At 46.2% G+C, this 15,312-nt stretch overlaps 1 protein-coding gene across 1 annotated transcript; it reads left to right on the top strand.

Moving 5' to 3' along the window:
• The first annotated feature begins 8,428 nt into the window (after window positions 1-8,428).
• Window positions 8,429-10,302, top strand: LOC122500429. The gene is made up of 2 exons (XM_043609350.1): window positions 8,429-9,574; window positions 9,664-10,302. The coding sequence occupies exons 1-2, from the start codon at window positions 8,429-8,431 to the stop codon at window positions 10,300-10,302; spliced, it is 1,785 nt and encodes a 594-aa protein (XP_043465285.1).
• Window positions 10,303-15,312: the final 5,010 nt, after the last annotated feature.

The raw sequence follows: 15,312 nt of genomic DNA, 5'->3' as shown, positions 1-15,312 counted from the left end.
ATGCATGTTGCCTCTTCCTCCCGCAGCTTAATGCATTCATCTCGATCTTGGTTGCAGCTTGCAATGTCCTTTGCCGAGGCATTACTGAAGACAGAAATGCAGCTGGCTTGACTCGTCACGCTGCTCGTACTCCCTCGTCTCTCCGACCTGTCCACGATGATCTGTGGCACTACCAACGCGTTGTTGCCCTCCTGCATCCTTGGGCCACTGGCCACCGCCCTCACGCTCGAAAGCGCTTGACGATCGGAACCAGTGAGGGATTTAGCCGTAGCATTACCCCGCAGGTACTCTTCCTCGTTTTTACAATCGCTCATGATGGATGTTTCTTGTTTGCTGGTTTTGGTCCGCGTCGAGTATTTGATTTCCTCGATACCACCTATTTCTAGGAAGCTAACCTATCCGCCACCTGGCACGCGTCCGATAGAGGACCAGCAACCCCGCGCAAAAGAACAGCTCTAATGCGCCCCAGGTAGAACAAAAGTTCCAACCGGGCACGGAATAATAATAATAATAATAATAATAATAATAATAATAATAATAATAATAATAATAATAATAATCCCCGCCGATGGTTGTCCACTACCGAACATCATCGATGTCTTTTACTTGCTGGGAGAGGCGGATCCGCTGCCAAATGTCATTGATTTCTTTGATGTGCTGGGAGAAGTGGATCCGCTGCCGAACATCATTGATTTCTTTGATGGGTTGGGAGAAGTGGGTCCACTGCCAGACATGATTGATTTCTTTGATGAGTTGGGAGAAGTGGGTTCGCTGCCAGACACAACTGTCATCTTGGATATGTTCGGTAGACCTTGCCGTGGTGGCGGGGCTTTTCACTAAAGGACAACCAACAGGGTGGTTCCCTGATAAAAAAAACCAAAAATTAATGAAGATGAGTCAAGGTGTGGATGAATTACCCCAAGGAGGAACCCCGCAAGGGGACAATACTCCCGTCGGTCTTTCAAAGACCGTCGCAGGACCCACGGATTTTGGGGGGGGCCAAAACGAAAATTCTGCGGAGAAGGGACTTAACAGTTACCAAAAAATGTTGTAGAGCAGGTCGAACTAATGCCTAAAATACTCGAGGGTATGTGGCGGGCCTGCAAAAAGCAGAAAAACATTAGCAAGGACGTCCAGGACGGAATAGTGGCGTTAGGAAAGGTGCACGAAATAATTCGCAGGAACATGCGATTTATCCCCGAGCCCTTCATAATCCCAGAGCCAACAAACGCAAACTGTGTATCACCATCACAGAGGCGTGCTGCGGCGAGTCCGAGCGGTGCAACTAATGATAGAAAGCGCCGGAGAAGCGGGAATGGTTCAGAAGCGAGTCCACATCCTGATGGCCAGTCTGAGAAGAGGAAGTGCGAGGAAGTACCTGCGCAAACCCTTCCGTTGAAGCCAGGTAGTGGAGAAAAAGCCGAGAAAGAAGTCAAAGAGACTTACGCTTCAGTTAGCTCAAAGGATGACACAGTGGATGGCGACGGCTTTGCCGCTGTCATCAATAAAAAGGCAAAGGCCAAAAAGAAGGCCTTAAAAAAGAAACAAGAGAAGGAGCTCCAAAAGTATCCTTCAAAGCCGAGAAATACAGAGGCAGTAAGGATCTCAGCGAAAAACCCAAAGGCTATCGCTGAGATCGTGACTGAAATGAAACGCTCTGTGAGGCCTGAAGAGTCTAATATTGAGGTTCTCAGGATCAGGAGGCAACTCAATAAAGATGTTCTCCTCGTTGTGAGAAAGGGCGGTGACACCTTGAAGTTTGCGGGGGCTCTGGCCTCGGCCTCACATGGTAGGGCCGAGGTTACGGCTCTTGTAAATAAGAGGTGTCTGGAATTGAACGGCCTTGATGAAACTACGACTGAGGAGGATGTAGTTTCAGTTTTGAGGGAGAAATTGGGAAAGCCTGACACGGACATAGTGTGCAGACTTCTGCCACGTTTTAGTGGCACAAAAGTTGCGTTGGTCCGCCTGGCAGAGACTGATAGTCAGACTCTGCTCAAGATCGGCAAAGTGAGAATAAAATGGCTAAACGTCCAAGTCAGAGAGCATCTGGAAGTTGTGAGGTGCCTAAAGTGCCTTACATATGGACACGTGACCCGATCATGCAAAGGCCCCGACAGAACTAAAAACTGTCGGAGATGCGGCGGTGAGGGTCACATGGCAAAGAACTGTTCTGTCGAACAACCTAAGTGCTTAACATGCACAGATTTAGGAAAGACAGATATTGTCCATATATCCGGGAAAAGCTCTTGCCCGGTTTACAGGGAATTGCTGCAGAGGCTTAAAAAGGCAAACCCTTAAAGTTTCTGCAGGTCAACCTGCACACCTGCAGGACGGCGCAGGCCCTCCTGATGCAGACGGTCAAGGAAAAAGGGATCGACATCCTGTTCTGCAGCGAGCAACACAGGAAAAACGACCTCGCTCCTTGGTACCAGGATAAATCAGGTAGGGCCGCTGTTCAAGTGTGCAATCCTGAGCTGCGGGTTGCCAGGTATCTGGAGACGAGCAGTGGATTCGTTTGGGTAGAGGTTGCGGGCATACGTATGTACAGCTGCTACTTCTCGCCAAACGATGCACTGACGGACTTTGAAGCTGACATTCGGCAACTCGAGTCGAGCCTTAGAGGATCCAGGTTGGATGTACTCGTCACCGGAGATTTTAATGCTAAGTCGCCGGAGTGGGGCGAGTCAAGGCTCGATAAAAGAGGCAGATTGATCGGAGAAATGGTCTCCAGGAGCAATTCAACGATTGTGAACCGGGGAAGGACATGGACGTTTAGGAGGGGTGCAATTGGATCGATCATTGATCTTACGATTGCATCATCTCCTCTATTCAGACGCATAAACGAATGGCGAGTCTCTGAGGAGTATACCGCAAGTGACCACCAGTACATCGAGTTTTCAGTCTCAGTGGGAGACACAGGAAATGGTGGAAGACAGGAAGCACCGTGTCGAAAACGCCTCTCATGGAATGTGAAGAAAATCGATAAGGAGAAATTTGTCCGATCCCTGCAAGAATTCCGCCTCATTGAGGAATTGGGTTGGGTGCAGAGGCCAAATACCCTGGATGCAGAGGTACGAGCGGTGAGGAAAACCATCACCGCTGCCTGCGATGCATCTATGCCGCGTCGCAGGTGTACCGCTTCACGTAAAAGCTCGGTGCACTGGTGGTCGGATGCGCTGGCCTCCTTGCGGAAAGCGTGCTTCAAAGCTAAAAGGAATTATACCCGTTCTAAGGGAGATCCTTTGCTAAAGGAAGTATTTAAGGAGGCCAAGAAAAGCCTGAAAAAAGAGATTCGAGCGACACAACGCCGTTGCTGGAAAGACCTAATTGATGATGTCGAGAAGGACCCATGGGGTCTGGCTTTTAAAATCGTTACTAAGAAATTAGGAACGAGGCAAAAGACCCCCGGCCTGGACAATCCAGATTGGGTCAGAAGGATTATAAAAGCTCTATTTCCTCCTGCAGAACCGTGGGTTAGGAAGGACTGGAGTACCTGCGAAGTCGGTGAGGAGGAACTCTTCACTCTTACAGAATTGAGAAATGCAGGTAGAAGATTGAAAACAGGCAAGGCGCCTGGAATCGATGGGATAAGTAACGAGATCCTAAAGTTGGTTATCGACACTTCACCCCAGATTCTGCTCCGATGTTTCAATCTTTGCCTTGAGAAAGGAGAGTTCTTCCGCGACTGGAAGCGGCAGAGGCTGGTCCTCCTAAGAAAGGGTGAAAAGCCTCTGGATAAGGTCTCGTCGTACAGGCCTATTTGCCTGTTAGATACGATGGGTAAACTTCTGGAGGATATGGTTCTGCAGAGAATGCAAACCCATTTGACCGGAGAGAATAGTTTATCCGATTACCAATTTGGTTTCCGCAAAGGCAGGTCCACGGTTGATGCCATTCAGGCAGTTGTGGACATAGCCAAAGCGGGAAAAAACAAATTGGGACCAAAGAAGAAGAAGGGCTTCTGTGCATTGGTGGCTATTGACATACGTAACGCGTTTAACTCCGCACGATGGAAAGATCTCATCCAGTCGATGATGGAGAAGAGAATACCGCCCTACTTGTTGCGGATAATGAATGATTATCTTAGCGACAGGTGGGTAATATATGAGGGGGACAACTGGACTCTGAAGGAAGATATGCAAAGTGGTGCCCCTTAAGGCTCGAGGGTGGGACCATTCGTGTGGAATGTATCCTATGATAACTTCCTGCAAATGGGTCTACCTGAAGGCGCGGTCATCATCGGCTTTGCGGACGATGCGTTGGTCGTGTGCTCAGCCGAAAGCGAGGAAGCCCTTGGGATATTGGTGAACGAATGTCTGCGGCGAGTTAAAAGCTGGTTGGATGCCAGAGGTCTTCAAATGGCCTTGGAAAAAACCGAAGCTCTGCTCGTCACAGAAAGACGTGGTTATAGTTTCCCACAAATCGTGATAGACGAATTCGAGGTCAAGTGGAGTAAACATATTAAGTATTTAGGAGTGGAGCTCGATGGAAGGTTAAACTTCCATTACCATATAGCGACGGCCTTGAATAAGGCGATAAAGTGTGCGTCAGACTTGGCACGACTTATGCCAAACGTTCGCGGACCACGTGAAAGGAAAAGGAGACTGGTGGTTAGTGTTGCCCACGCTAAGCTGTTTTACGCTGCAGCAGCGTGGGCTCCCTCACTTAAAACAAGAAGCAAAACCATTTGCGATAATATGCTGTCTGCGCAGAGATGTGTTACTACCCGTATCGTCTCTGCGTATAAGACGGTCTCGACGAGTGCTGTGCAAGTCCTTGCAAGTGTCCCGCCGGCAGATCTTATGGCAAGGGAAAGGGAGGAAGTATTTCTTCTTTTTAAAAGAAGAAATAATCCCGAGTACCCAGAGGAAGAAAGACCTACCAAGGACCGCATCCGCAAATACGCGAGAAACAGACTTATCGAGACATGGCAGGGCAGATGGGATGGGGAGGAAAAGGGCAGATGGACCTATCGTCTGATTCCAACACTCACCACCTGGATAAACCGAAAGCATGGAGAAGTCTCCTATTATCTGACTCAGGCGCTCACAGGTCACGGGTGTTTTAACTCGTACCTGTGCCGCTTTAAATTACGCGAGGACGAGGTGTGTGCATATTGCCAGTTCCCTGAGGACAACGCGGAGCACACCCTCTTCTCATGCAAGAAATGGGACTTGGAGAGGCAGGCCATGTTCGAAGGTGTAAACAGTCAAGTTACACCGGAGAACATGGTATCGCTGATGACCCAGTCAGAGGAGAATTGGCGGCAAGTCGAGAACTTCATAATCTCGGTTATGTCGAGGAAGGATCTCGACGGCCGCCAAAAAGCGTAATTTAAACAGCTTTTAATTTTTTCGTTTGTTTTTTATTAATTTATTTTGTGATTTATTTGTCCTTATAAATTTTTCAATTGTTTGTGGTTTTTTTATTCATCTTTGTACAGTTTTATAATTTTATAATTAATTATTTTTAATTAATTAATTAATTAATTAATTAATTAATTAATTAATTAAATTTAAAAATATAATTAAATAAATATAATTTAATTTAATTTAAATTAAATTAATTAATTAATTAATTAATTTTTTTTTTTTTTTTTTTAATTAATTTTTTTTTATGTTTATAATTTTATCTTTGACTTTTTACACTTAATTACACAGTTGTTATTTTTAATTATTGTTGTGCTGTTAATTCCGCTTTATATTGAAATAGTTTTAAATTTTTAACTATTAACGCAGGATAACCGCAGAGTAAAGCAGAAAGTCGCATTAGCGACAGAGTTGGAGCGCCACCCTCGAAGGCTACAGTCTTACGACAGTTCCGAGGGAGGGTAAAGGGCTCCAGAAGAAGGGTTACGGGTTTTAGTGGGTCGGGCTGGTAGTAGGTCGCCAGTTTATTAAATTTACTATAATATATATATTTTTTTTTCTTTTTTTATATTTCCTTTTGTTTTATCATACCAACCCCACATAACCTTGCAGTGCGGAATCCAAGGTATCTGTAGGCAGATTTCCCAAAAGTCCCTAAGCAAAAAAAAAAATAATAATAATAATAATAATTCCGTGCCCGGTTGGAACTTTTGTTCTACCTGGGGCGCATTAGAGCTGTTCTTTTGCGCGGGGTTGCTGGTCCTCTATCGGACGCGTGCCAGGTGGCGGATAGGTTAGCTTCCTAGAAATAGGTGGTATCGAGGAAATCAAATACTCGACGCGGACCAAAACCAGCAAACAAGAAACATCCATCATGAGCGATTGTAAAAACGAGAAAGAGTACCTGCGGGGTAATGCTACGGCTAAATTCCTCACTGGTTCCGATCGTCAAGCGATTTCAAGCGTGAGGGCGGTGGCCAGTGGCCCAAGGATGCAGGAGGGCAACAACGCGTTGGTAGTGCCACAGATCATCGTGGACAGGTCGGAGAGACGAGGGAGTACGAGCAGCGTGACGAGTCAAGCCAGCTGCATTTCTGTCTTCAGTAATGCCTCGGCAAAGGACATTGCAAGCTGCAACCAAGATCGAGATGAATGCGTTAAGCTGCGGGAGGAAGAGGCAGCGAGCATTCTAGAAATGGAGGAGGAGGTCAGCAAGATGCTGAAGTCCTGTGAAGTCCAGAAGAATGTCAATAGGACAATCAAGGATGGACTCAAAAGCTTAACATCGCTCATAAGGGACGTAAAGGAGAAGCACGCAGCAGCTGCGAAAAAGGACGAGAGTTTCTACCAGGGTTTGACCTGGTCTGAAGAAGCTAGACAAGATCGCAGAGCTAGACGAGATCGCTGTAACGCGATCGTGTTGAGAAACGTCGTCTTGGATGCTCAGAAGCGGAAGAGAAGTGATCCTGAGCCTGCGAAGGATCCAAAAAGGAAAAAGGAGGAGAAACCAAAAAAGACTGGAGGCAAGGGGAACAAAACGGTTCCAAAGCCAGACCAGGTCAAGAAGGGAAGAGCCACAGTGATCGTTAAAGTGGCCGAAGGAAAAACTTTCGCTGAAGTGCTGGCGAAGGTTCGAAGGGAGGCTGACCTGGAGGCCAGCCAGACAAGGGTTGTGGGAGCTTTACCCACTAAAAAGGGAGACCTTCTCATTAAAATTGGAGGGTCTTCAAACAAGAAGCTGTTCACCGAGGAGGTGACAAAGGTAATCGGCGATTTGGGTAAGGTGCAGATGGCGGATCGGCGAACTACGCTGGAAATCCGCGACATGGATGCCCTTACTGAGAAGGAAGATGTTGAGGATGCCCTGGAGAAAGTTTCCACAGTTCCAGCTGGAAGCAGCAAGGTGACGGTCGTTGGGCCAAATAAGCGAGGAGTGAAACTCGCTGTTGTGGTCACCAGCCAGAAAGATGCTGATAAGCTGGAGAAGGTGGGTCACGTAAAGATTGGATTCGTGTCCTGCAGGATCAGAAGTAGAGTGATGGTCAAAAGGTGCCATAGGTGTCTTGACTATGGTCATATAGGTCGAGACTGCAATGCAGTAGATAGGTCGGCTGAGTGCTTTAAGTGCGGAGAAGCCGGCCATAAGGCAGCAGACTGTAAGAAGAGCCCATGCTGCTTCTTATGCAAGGCAAAGTTCGACGAAAAGGAGAACATCCAACATGTAGCCGGATCAGGGAGTTGCAAGATCTTCAGAACTTCCCTCGAGGAAGCAAAGAAGACTTTGTCAAGGACAAGGAGAAAATAAGGCCAAAACAAGAGCGGCACGGGAGAGTTGCGCCAGCGACTACATGGAACCATTCATCTACGAAGTCTGAAGCCACTAGGTAGTTCCGTAGGTGGATAGAAGGTTCGAAACCCAGAGGAAACAAGAAGAGGTTTTAGTCGGTAGGGTGACTGCCGTTAAAAGCAGGTATGTGAGGTTTCTTTTTTTTTCCTTGCATTTTGTACGAGTCCGACATACCGCAGGTAAGTGGGATCTTCCTGGGGATGCGTAAATGCATTTCCTCTTTTCCCCCGTGAATAAAAAAGAAATAATAATAATAATATTAATAATAATAATCCCCGCCGATGGTTGTCCACTACCGAACATCATCGATGTCTTCGACGTGCTGGGAGAAGTGGGTCCACTGCCGGACATGATTGATTTCTTTGATGAGTTGGGAGAGGTGGGTCCGCTGCCAGACACAACTGGCATCTTGCATTTGTTCGGTAGACCTTGCCGTGGTGGCGGGGCTTTTCACTAAAGGACAACCAACAGGGTGGTTCCCTGATATAAAAAACCAAAAAATTAATGAATATGAGTGAAGGTGTTAATGAATTACCCCAAGGAGGAACCCCGCAAGGGGACAATACTCCCGTCGGTCTTTCTAAGACCGTCGCAGGCCCCACGGATTTTGGGGGGGGGCCAAAACCTAAATTGCTTGGATAGGGAGCTCAGCAGCTTCGAAAGAAATGTTGTTGAGCAAGTCGACATGATTCCAAAAATACTAGAAAGCATGTGGCGTGCCTGCAAGAAGCAAAAGAACATAAGTAAAGATGTTCAGGATGGTATGGTGGCTATAGGGAGGGCGCACGAGGTGATTCGCAGCAACTTGCGTTTTATCCCTGAGCCGTTTAAAAATCCTGAGCCTCATACTCTAAGTATGGATACGTCAAACTCGAATCCTGGTACGCCAAAGAAAGGAACTCAAGAGTTTGTTAAGGGAAGCGATATAACTGATAGAAAACGCCCCAGAGAGATCGAAAGTCCGGAGGCAAGTCTTCAGAAGGAAACTCCAGTGGAAAAGAGGGTTAAGTGCAAGGAAGCTCCAGCGCAAAACCCTATACTTCCAAAGGGAAGTGAAAAGATGGCCTCAGGGGAGACTTATGGTTCAGTCACCTCAAGGAATGCATCGGCAGAATCTGACGAATTTAAAGTAGTCAGCAGAGGAAACAAAGGACCTCTAAAGAAGAAGCCTGCAGGAAAGAAAAATGAGCTCCCCAAACATCATTTGAAGCTTAGGACAACGGAAGCAATTAAGATTTCAGCGAAAGACCCAAAGGCTTACAACGAAATCCTAAAAAAGGCGTTTGCAGCCGTAAAACCAGAAGAATCTGGAAATGAGGTCCTTCAGATCAGGAGAACTTTTAATCAGGAGGCCCTGATCGTGGTAAAAAAAGGAAAAGAGATCTTGAAATTTACAGGAGCTCTTGCTTCAGTTTTAAAAACTGAAGCCGAGGTTATATCTCTTGTGAATAAAAGAACTCTCGAGATAAAAGGACTTGACGAAACAGCGACAAGTGAAGACGTTGTTTCTGCCGTGAGGACAAAGCTGGAAAAGCCTGACCTGGACATAGAGTGCAGACTTTTGCCACGTTTTAGTGGTACAAAAGTTGCGTTGGTCCGCCTGACTGAAGCGGAGAGCGATTCTCTGCTAAAAGTGGGCAAAATAAAAGTAGGATGGATAAATGCTGCAGTCAGAAAGCATTTAGAGGTAGCAAGATGCCAAAAGTGTCTTGTTTACGGACACGTGACTCGAAATTGCAAGGGCCCCGACAGAACTAAAAGCTGTCGGAGATGCGGCGGTGAGGGTCATATCGCAAAGAATTGCTCTGTCAAACAGCCTAAGTGTTTGACGTGCTCTGACTTGGCTAAGACAGACGTACTTCATGTCACCGGAAAAGGTTCTTGTCCGGTTTACAGAGAAGAGTTGCAGAGACTTAAAAAGGCAAATCCTTAAAACTTCTGCAGGTCAACCTGCACACGTGCAGAGAGGCACAGGCCCTTCTGACGCAGACGGCCAGGGAAAAGGGTATCGACATTCTGTTCTGCAGCGAGCAATACAGAAAAATCGACCTAGGTTCCTGGTATCAAGATAAGTCGGGTAGGGCAGCTGTCCAGGTGTGCAATCCCGAACTGAGGGTTGACAGATACCTGGAGACGAGCAGTGGATTTGTCTGGGTGGAAGTTGGAGACATACGAATGTATAGCTGCTACTTTTCGCCTAATGATCCACTGACGGACTTCGAAACCGACATGGAAGAACTCGAATCGAGCCTTAGAGAATCCAGGTTGGATGTATTTGTCACTGGCGATTTTAATGCTAAGTCGCCGGAGTGGGGCGAGTCAAGGTTCGATAAAAGAGGCAAAGTGATCGGAGAAATGGTCTCCAGAAACAGTTTAATTACTGTGAACCGGGGAAGAGCTTGGACGTTCAGGAGGGGTGCAATCGGATCCATCATTGATCTTACGATAGCATCAACTCCCTTATTCAAACGCATAAGCGACTGGCGAGTCTCTGAGGAGTATACCGCAAGTGACCATCAGTATATCGAGTTTTCGGTCTCAGTGGGAGACACAAGAGGAGGCAAAAGACAGGAAGTTCCGTGACGAAAGTGCCCCTCATGGAATGTGAAGAAAATCGATAAGGAGAAATTTGTCCGTTCCCTAGAAGAAGCCCGCCTTATTGAGGAATCGGGATGGGTGAAGAGGCCGAATACCCTGGATGCCGAGGTGCGAGCGGTAAGGAAAGTCATCACCACAGCTTGCGACGCATCTATGCCGCGTCGTAAGCGAACCCCTTCACGGAAAAGCTCAGTGCACTGGTGGTCTGATGCGCTGGCCTCCTTGCGGAAAGCGTGCTTCAAAGCTAGAAGGAATTATACCCGTTCTAAGGGAGATCCTTTGCTAAAGGAAGTATTTAAGGAGGCCAAGAAAAGCCTGAAAAAAGAGATTCGAGCGTCACAACGCCGTTGCTGGAAAGACCTAATTGATGATGTCGAAAAGGACCCATGGGGTCTGGCTTTTAAAATCGTTACTAAGAAATTAGGAACGAGGCAAAGGACCCCCGGCCTGGACAATCCCGAGTGGGTCAGAAGGATTATAAGAGCTCTATTTCCTCCTGCAGAACAGTGGGTTAGGAAGGACTGGAGTACCTGCGAAGTCGGTGAGGAGGAACTCTTCACTCTTACAGAATTGAGAAATGCAGGTAGAAGATTGAAAACAGGCAAGGCGCCTGGAATCGATGGGATAAGTAACGAGATCCTAAAGTTGGTTATCGACACTTCACCCCAGATTCTGCTCCGATGTTTCAATCTTTGCCTTGAGAAAGGAGAGTTCTTCCGCGACTGGAAGCGGCAGAGGCTGGTCCTCCTAAGAAAGGGTGAAAAGCCTCTGGATAAGGTCTCGTCGTACAGGCCTATTTGCCTGTTAGATACGATGGGTAAACTTCTGGAGGATATGGTTCTGCAGAGAATGCAAACCCATTTGACCGGAGAGAATAGTCTATCCGATTACCAATTTGGTTTCCGCAAAGGCAGGTCCACGGTTGATGCCATTCAGGCAGTTGTGGACAAAGCCAAAGCGGGAAAAAACAAATTGGGATAAAGTGTGCGTCAGACTTGGCACGACTTATGCCAAACGTTCGCGGACCACGTGAAAGGAAAAGGAGACTGGTAGTTAGTGTTGTCCACGCTAAGCTGTTTTACGCAGCAGCAGCGTGGGCTCCTTCACTTAAAACAAGAAGCAAAACCATTTGCGATAATATGCTGTCTGCGCAGAGATGTGTTACTACCCGTATCGTCTCTGCGTATAAGACGGTCTCGACGAGTGCTGTGCAAGTCCTTGCAAGTGTCCCGCCGGCAGATCTTATGGCAAGGGAAAGGGAGAAAGTATTTCTTCTTTTTAAAAGAAGAAATAATCCCGAGTACCCAGAGGAAGAAAGACCTAGCAAGGACCGCATCCGCAAATACGCGAGAAACAGACTTATCGAGACATGGCAGGAAAGATGGGATGGGGAGGAAAAGGGCAGATGGACCTATCGTCTGATTCCAACACTCACCACCTGGATAAACCGAAAGCATGGAGAAGTCTCCTATTATCTGACTCAGGCGCTCACAGGTCACGGGTGTTTTAACTCGTACCTGTGCCGCTTTAAATTACGCGAGGACGAGGTGTGTGCATATTGCCAGTTCCCTGAGGACAACGCGGAGCACACCCTCTTCTCATGCAAGAAATGGGACTTGGAGAGGCAGGCCATGTTTGAAGGTGTAAATAGTCAAGTTACACCGGAGAACATGGTATCGCTGATGACCCAGTCAGAGGAGAATTGGCGGCAAGTCGAGAACTTCATAATCTCGGTTATGTCGAGGAAGGATCTCGACGGCCGCCAAAAAGCGTAATTTAAACAGCTTTTAATTTGTTTTTTTTTTATTAATTTATTTTGTGATTTACTTGTCCTTCTACATTTTTTAATTTGTTTTATGTTTTCAATATTATATACGCGTTTTTTTTATTTTTTTTTATATATCCGAGAGAGGGTAAAGGGCTCCAGAAGAAGGGTTACGGGTTTTAGTAAGTCGGGCTGGCAGTAGGTCGCCAGTTTATTAAATTTACTATAATATATATATATTTATTTTTCTTTTTTTTATATTTCCTTTTGTTTTATCATACCAACCCCACATAACCTTGGAGTGCGGAATCCAGGGTATCTGTAAGCAGATTTCCCAAAAGTCCCTAAGCAAAAAAAATTATTATTATTATTATTATTATTATTATTATTATTATTATTTTTTTTTTTTTGCTTAGGGAATTTTGGGAAATCTGCCTACAGATACCTTGGACTCCGCACTCCAAGGTTATGTGGGGTTGGTGTGATAAAACAAAAGGAAGTAAAAAAAAGAAAAATAAATATATAAAATAGTAAATTTAATAAACTGGCGACCTACTACCAGCCCGACCCACTAAAACCCGTAACCCTTCTTCTGGAGCCCTTTACCCTCCCTCGGAACTGTCGTAAGACTTTAGCCTTAGAGGGCGGCGCTCCAACTCTGTCGCTAGTGCGACTTTATGCTTTTCTCTGCGGTTATCCTGCGTCCATAGTTAAAAAAAATTAAAACTATTTCAAAGTTTAAGCGGAATTTACAGCACAACAATGAGAAAGCAAATTCTAAAAAGTGTATAAAGTCAAAAGATAAAATTGCAAACGGATATAAAAAAGAAAAGAAAAAAAAGTAAACACGTATATAATGTTGAGAAGACAAAACTGTACAAAGACCAATAAAAAACACAAAACAAATTAAAAAATGTATAAGGACAAATAAATCACAAAATAAATTAATAAAAAACAAATTAAAAGCTGTTTAAATTACGCTTTTTGGCGGCCGTCGAGATTATGAAGTTCTCGACTTGCCGCCAATTCTCTTCTGACTGGGTCATCAGCGATACCATGTTCTCCGGTGTAACTTGACTGTTTACACCTTCGAACATGGCCTGCCACCCAAGTCCCATTTTCTGCATGAGAAGAGGGTGTGCTCCGCGTTGTCCTCAGGGAACTGGCAATATGCGCACACCTCGTCCACGCGTAATTTAAAGCGACACAGGTACGAGTTAAAACACCCGTGACCTGTGAGCGCCTGTGTCATATAATAGGAAACCTGACCGTGTTTCCTATTTATCCAAGTGGCGAGTGCACACATCTTTTACTACTCAGGGATAGGGCCCACGCTGGTGCTGCGTAGAGCATTGAAGCATGGGCGACACTCGCCACCAGTCTTCTTTTTTGTTCACGGGGTCCGCCTACGTTTGGCATTAACCGTGAAAGATTAGCCGCACACCCGATCGCCTTATTTGACGCCGTAGCCATGTGGTGGTGGAAGTTTAACCTTCCATCCAACTCCACACCAAGATATTTAATTTGCTTACTCCACTTGACCTCGAATCCGTCTATCACGATTCGTGGGAGCTCATAACCAGGTCTGTCTGTGACCAGCAGTGCCTCGGTCTTTCCAGGGCCATTTCAAGACCTCTGGTATCCAGCCAGCTTTTTGCTAGTCGCAGACATTCGTTCACAAATGTCCCAAGAGCCTTCTCACTTTCGGCATTCATTCGCAGAAAATCATCGTAAGATACATTCCATACAAATGGACCCACCCTCGAGCCTTGAGGAGCCCCACGCTGCATCTCTTCCCTGAGAGTGCAGGTGTCTCCCTCATATATAACCCACCTGTCGCTAAGATAATTATCCATTATCCGCAACAAGTAGGGCGGCATGTTTTTCTTTTTCATCGACTCGATGAGATCTTTCCATCTTGCGGAATTAAACGCGTTGCGTATGTCAATTGCTACCAATGCGCAGAAGCTCTTCTTTTTTTCAGGTTCCAATTTGTTTTTTCCTGCTTTGGCTATGTCCACAACTGCCTGGATGGCATCAACTGTTGACTTGCCTTTACGGAAACCAAATTGGTGATCGGATAGACGATTCTCTTCGGTCAAGTGGCTTTGCATTCTCTGCAGAACCATATTCTCTAGAAGTTTACCCATCGTATCTAGCAGGCATATAGGCCTGTACGATGAAACCTTATCTAGAGGTTTTTCACCTTTCCTCAGGAGGACTAACCTCTGACGCTTCCAGTCGCGGAAGAACTCTCCTCTCTCAAGGCAAAGATTGAACCATCGAAGCAAAATCTGGGGTGAAGTGTCGATTACCAACTTTAGGATCTCGTTACTTATCCCATCGATTCCAGGCGCCTTGCCTGTTTTTAATCTTTTGCCTGCTTTTTGTAGTTCACTAAGTGAGAAGAGTTCTTCCTCTTCGACTTTGCAAAAACTCACTCCCTTCTAAGGTATAACTCTGCAGGAGGAAACAAAGAATTTATTATCTTTCTGACCCATTCGGGATTGTCCAGGCCGGGGGTCTTTTGCCTCGTCACTAATTTCTTAGTAACGATTTTTAAAGCCAGACCCCATGGGTCCTTATCGACTTCCTCGATTAGGTCCTTCCAGCTACGGCGTCGCGACTTGCGGATCTCTTTCTTGAGGTTCTTTTTCGCCTTTTTGAAAGCCTCTTTCAGCAAGGGATCTCCCTTAGATCGGGTATATGTCCTTCTTGCTTTGAGGCATTCCTTCCTCAAAGAGGCTAGCTCCTCTGACCACCAGTGCAAGGATTTTCTTACGGGAATATCGCCTTTGCGTGGCATTGACGCATTGCAAGCGGTGACTATCATGTTCCTCACCGCTAGCACCTCCCTATCCAGACTGCTCGGCCTCTTCACCCAGCCAAAGTCCTCAATTAAAATGGCTTCTCTTAGGGACCGGCCGAACTTTTCCTTGTCGAGTCTCTTCACATTCCACGAGGAGGTTTTGCGACTAGGAGCATCCTGTCTTTTTCCTCCTCGTGTGTCTCCCATCGAGACTGAGAACTCAATGTACTGGTGGTCACTTGCGTTATATTCCTCAGAGACCCGCCAGTCGGTTATGCGGCTAAATAGTTTAGACGATGCGATTGTTAGATCTATAATTGATCCGATCGCACCTCGTCTAAAAGTCTATGTATTACCTCGGTTTACAGCTAATAAGTCGTTTCTGAAGATCATTTCTCCAATACGAATTTCTCTCTTGTCG

Source organism: Leptopilina heterotoma, unplaced genomic scaffold (genome assembly GCF_015476425.1).
Source record: "Leptopilina heterotoma isolate Lh14 unplaced genomic scaffold, ASM1547642v1 Lhet_185, whole genome shotgun sequence".
In the NCBI taxonomy this organism is placed as follows: domain Eukaryota; kingdom Metazoa; phylum Arthropoda; class Insecta; order Hymenoptera; family Figitidae; genus Leptopilina; species Leptopilina heterotoma.
Note: the sequence above shows the minus strand (reverse complement) of the source record. Positions and strands in the feature narration are given on the sequence as shown.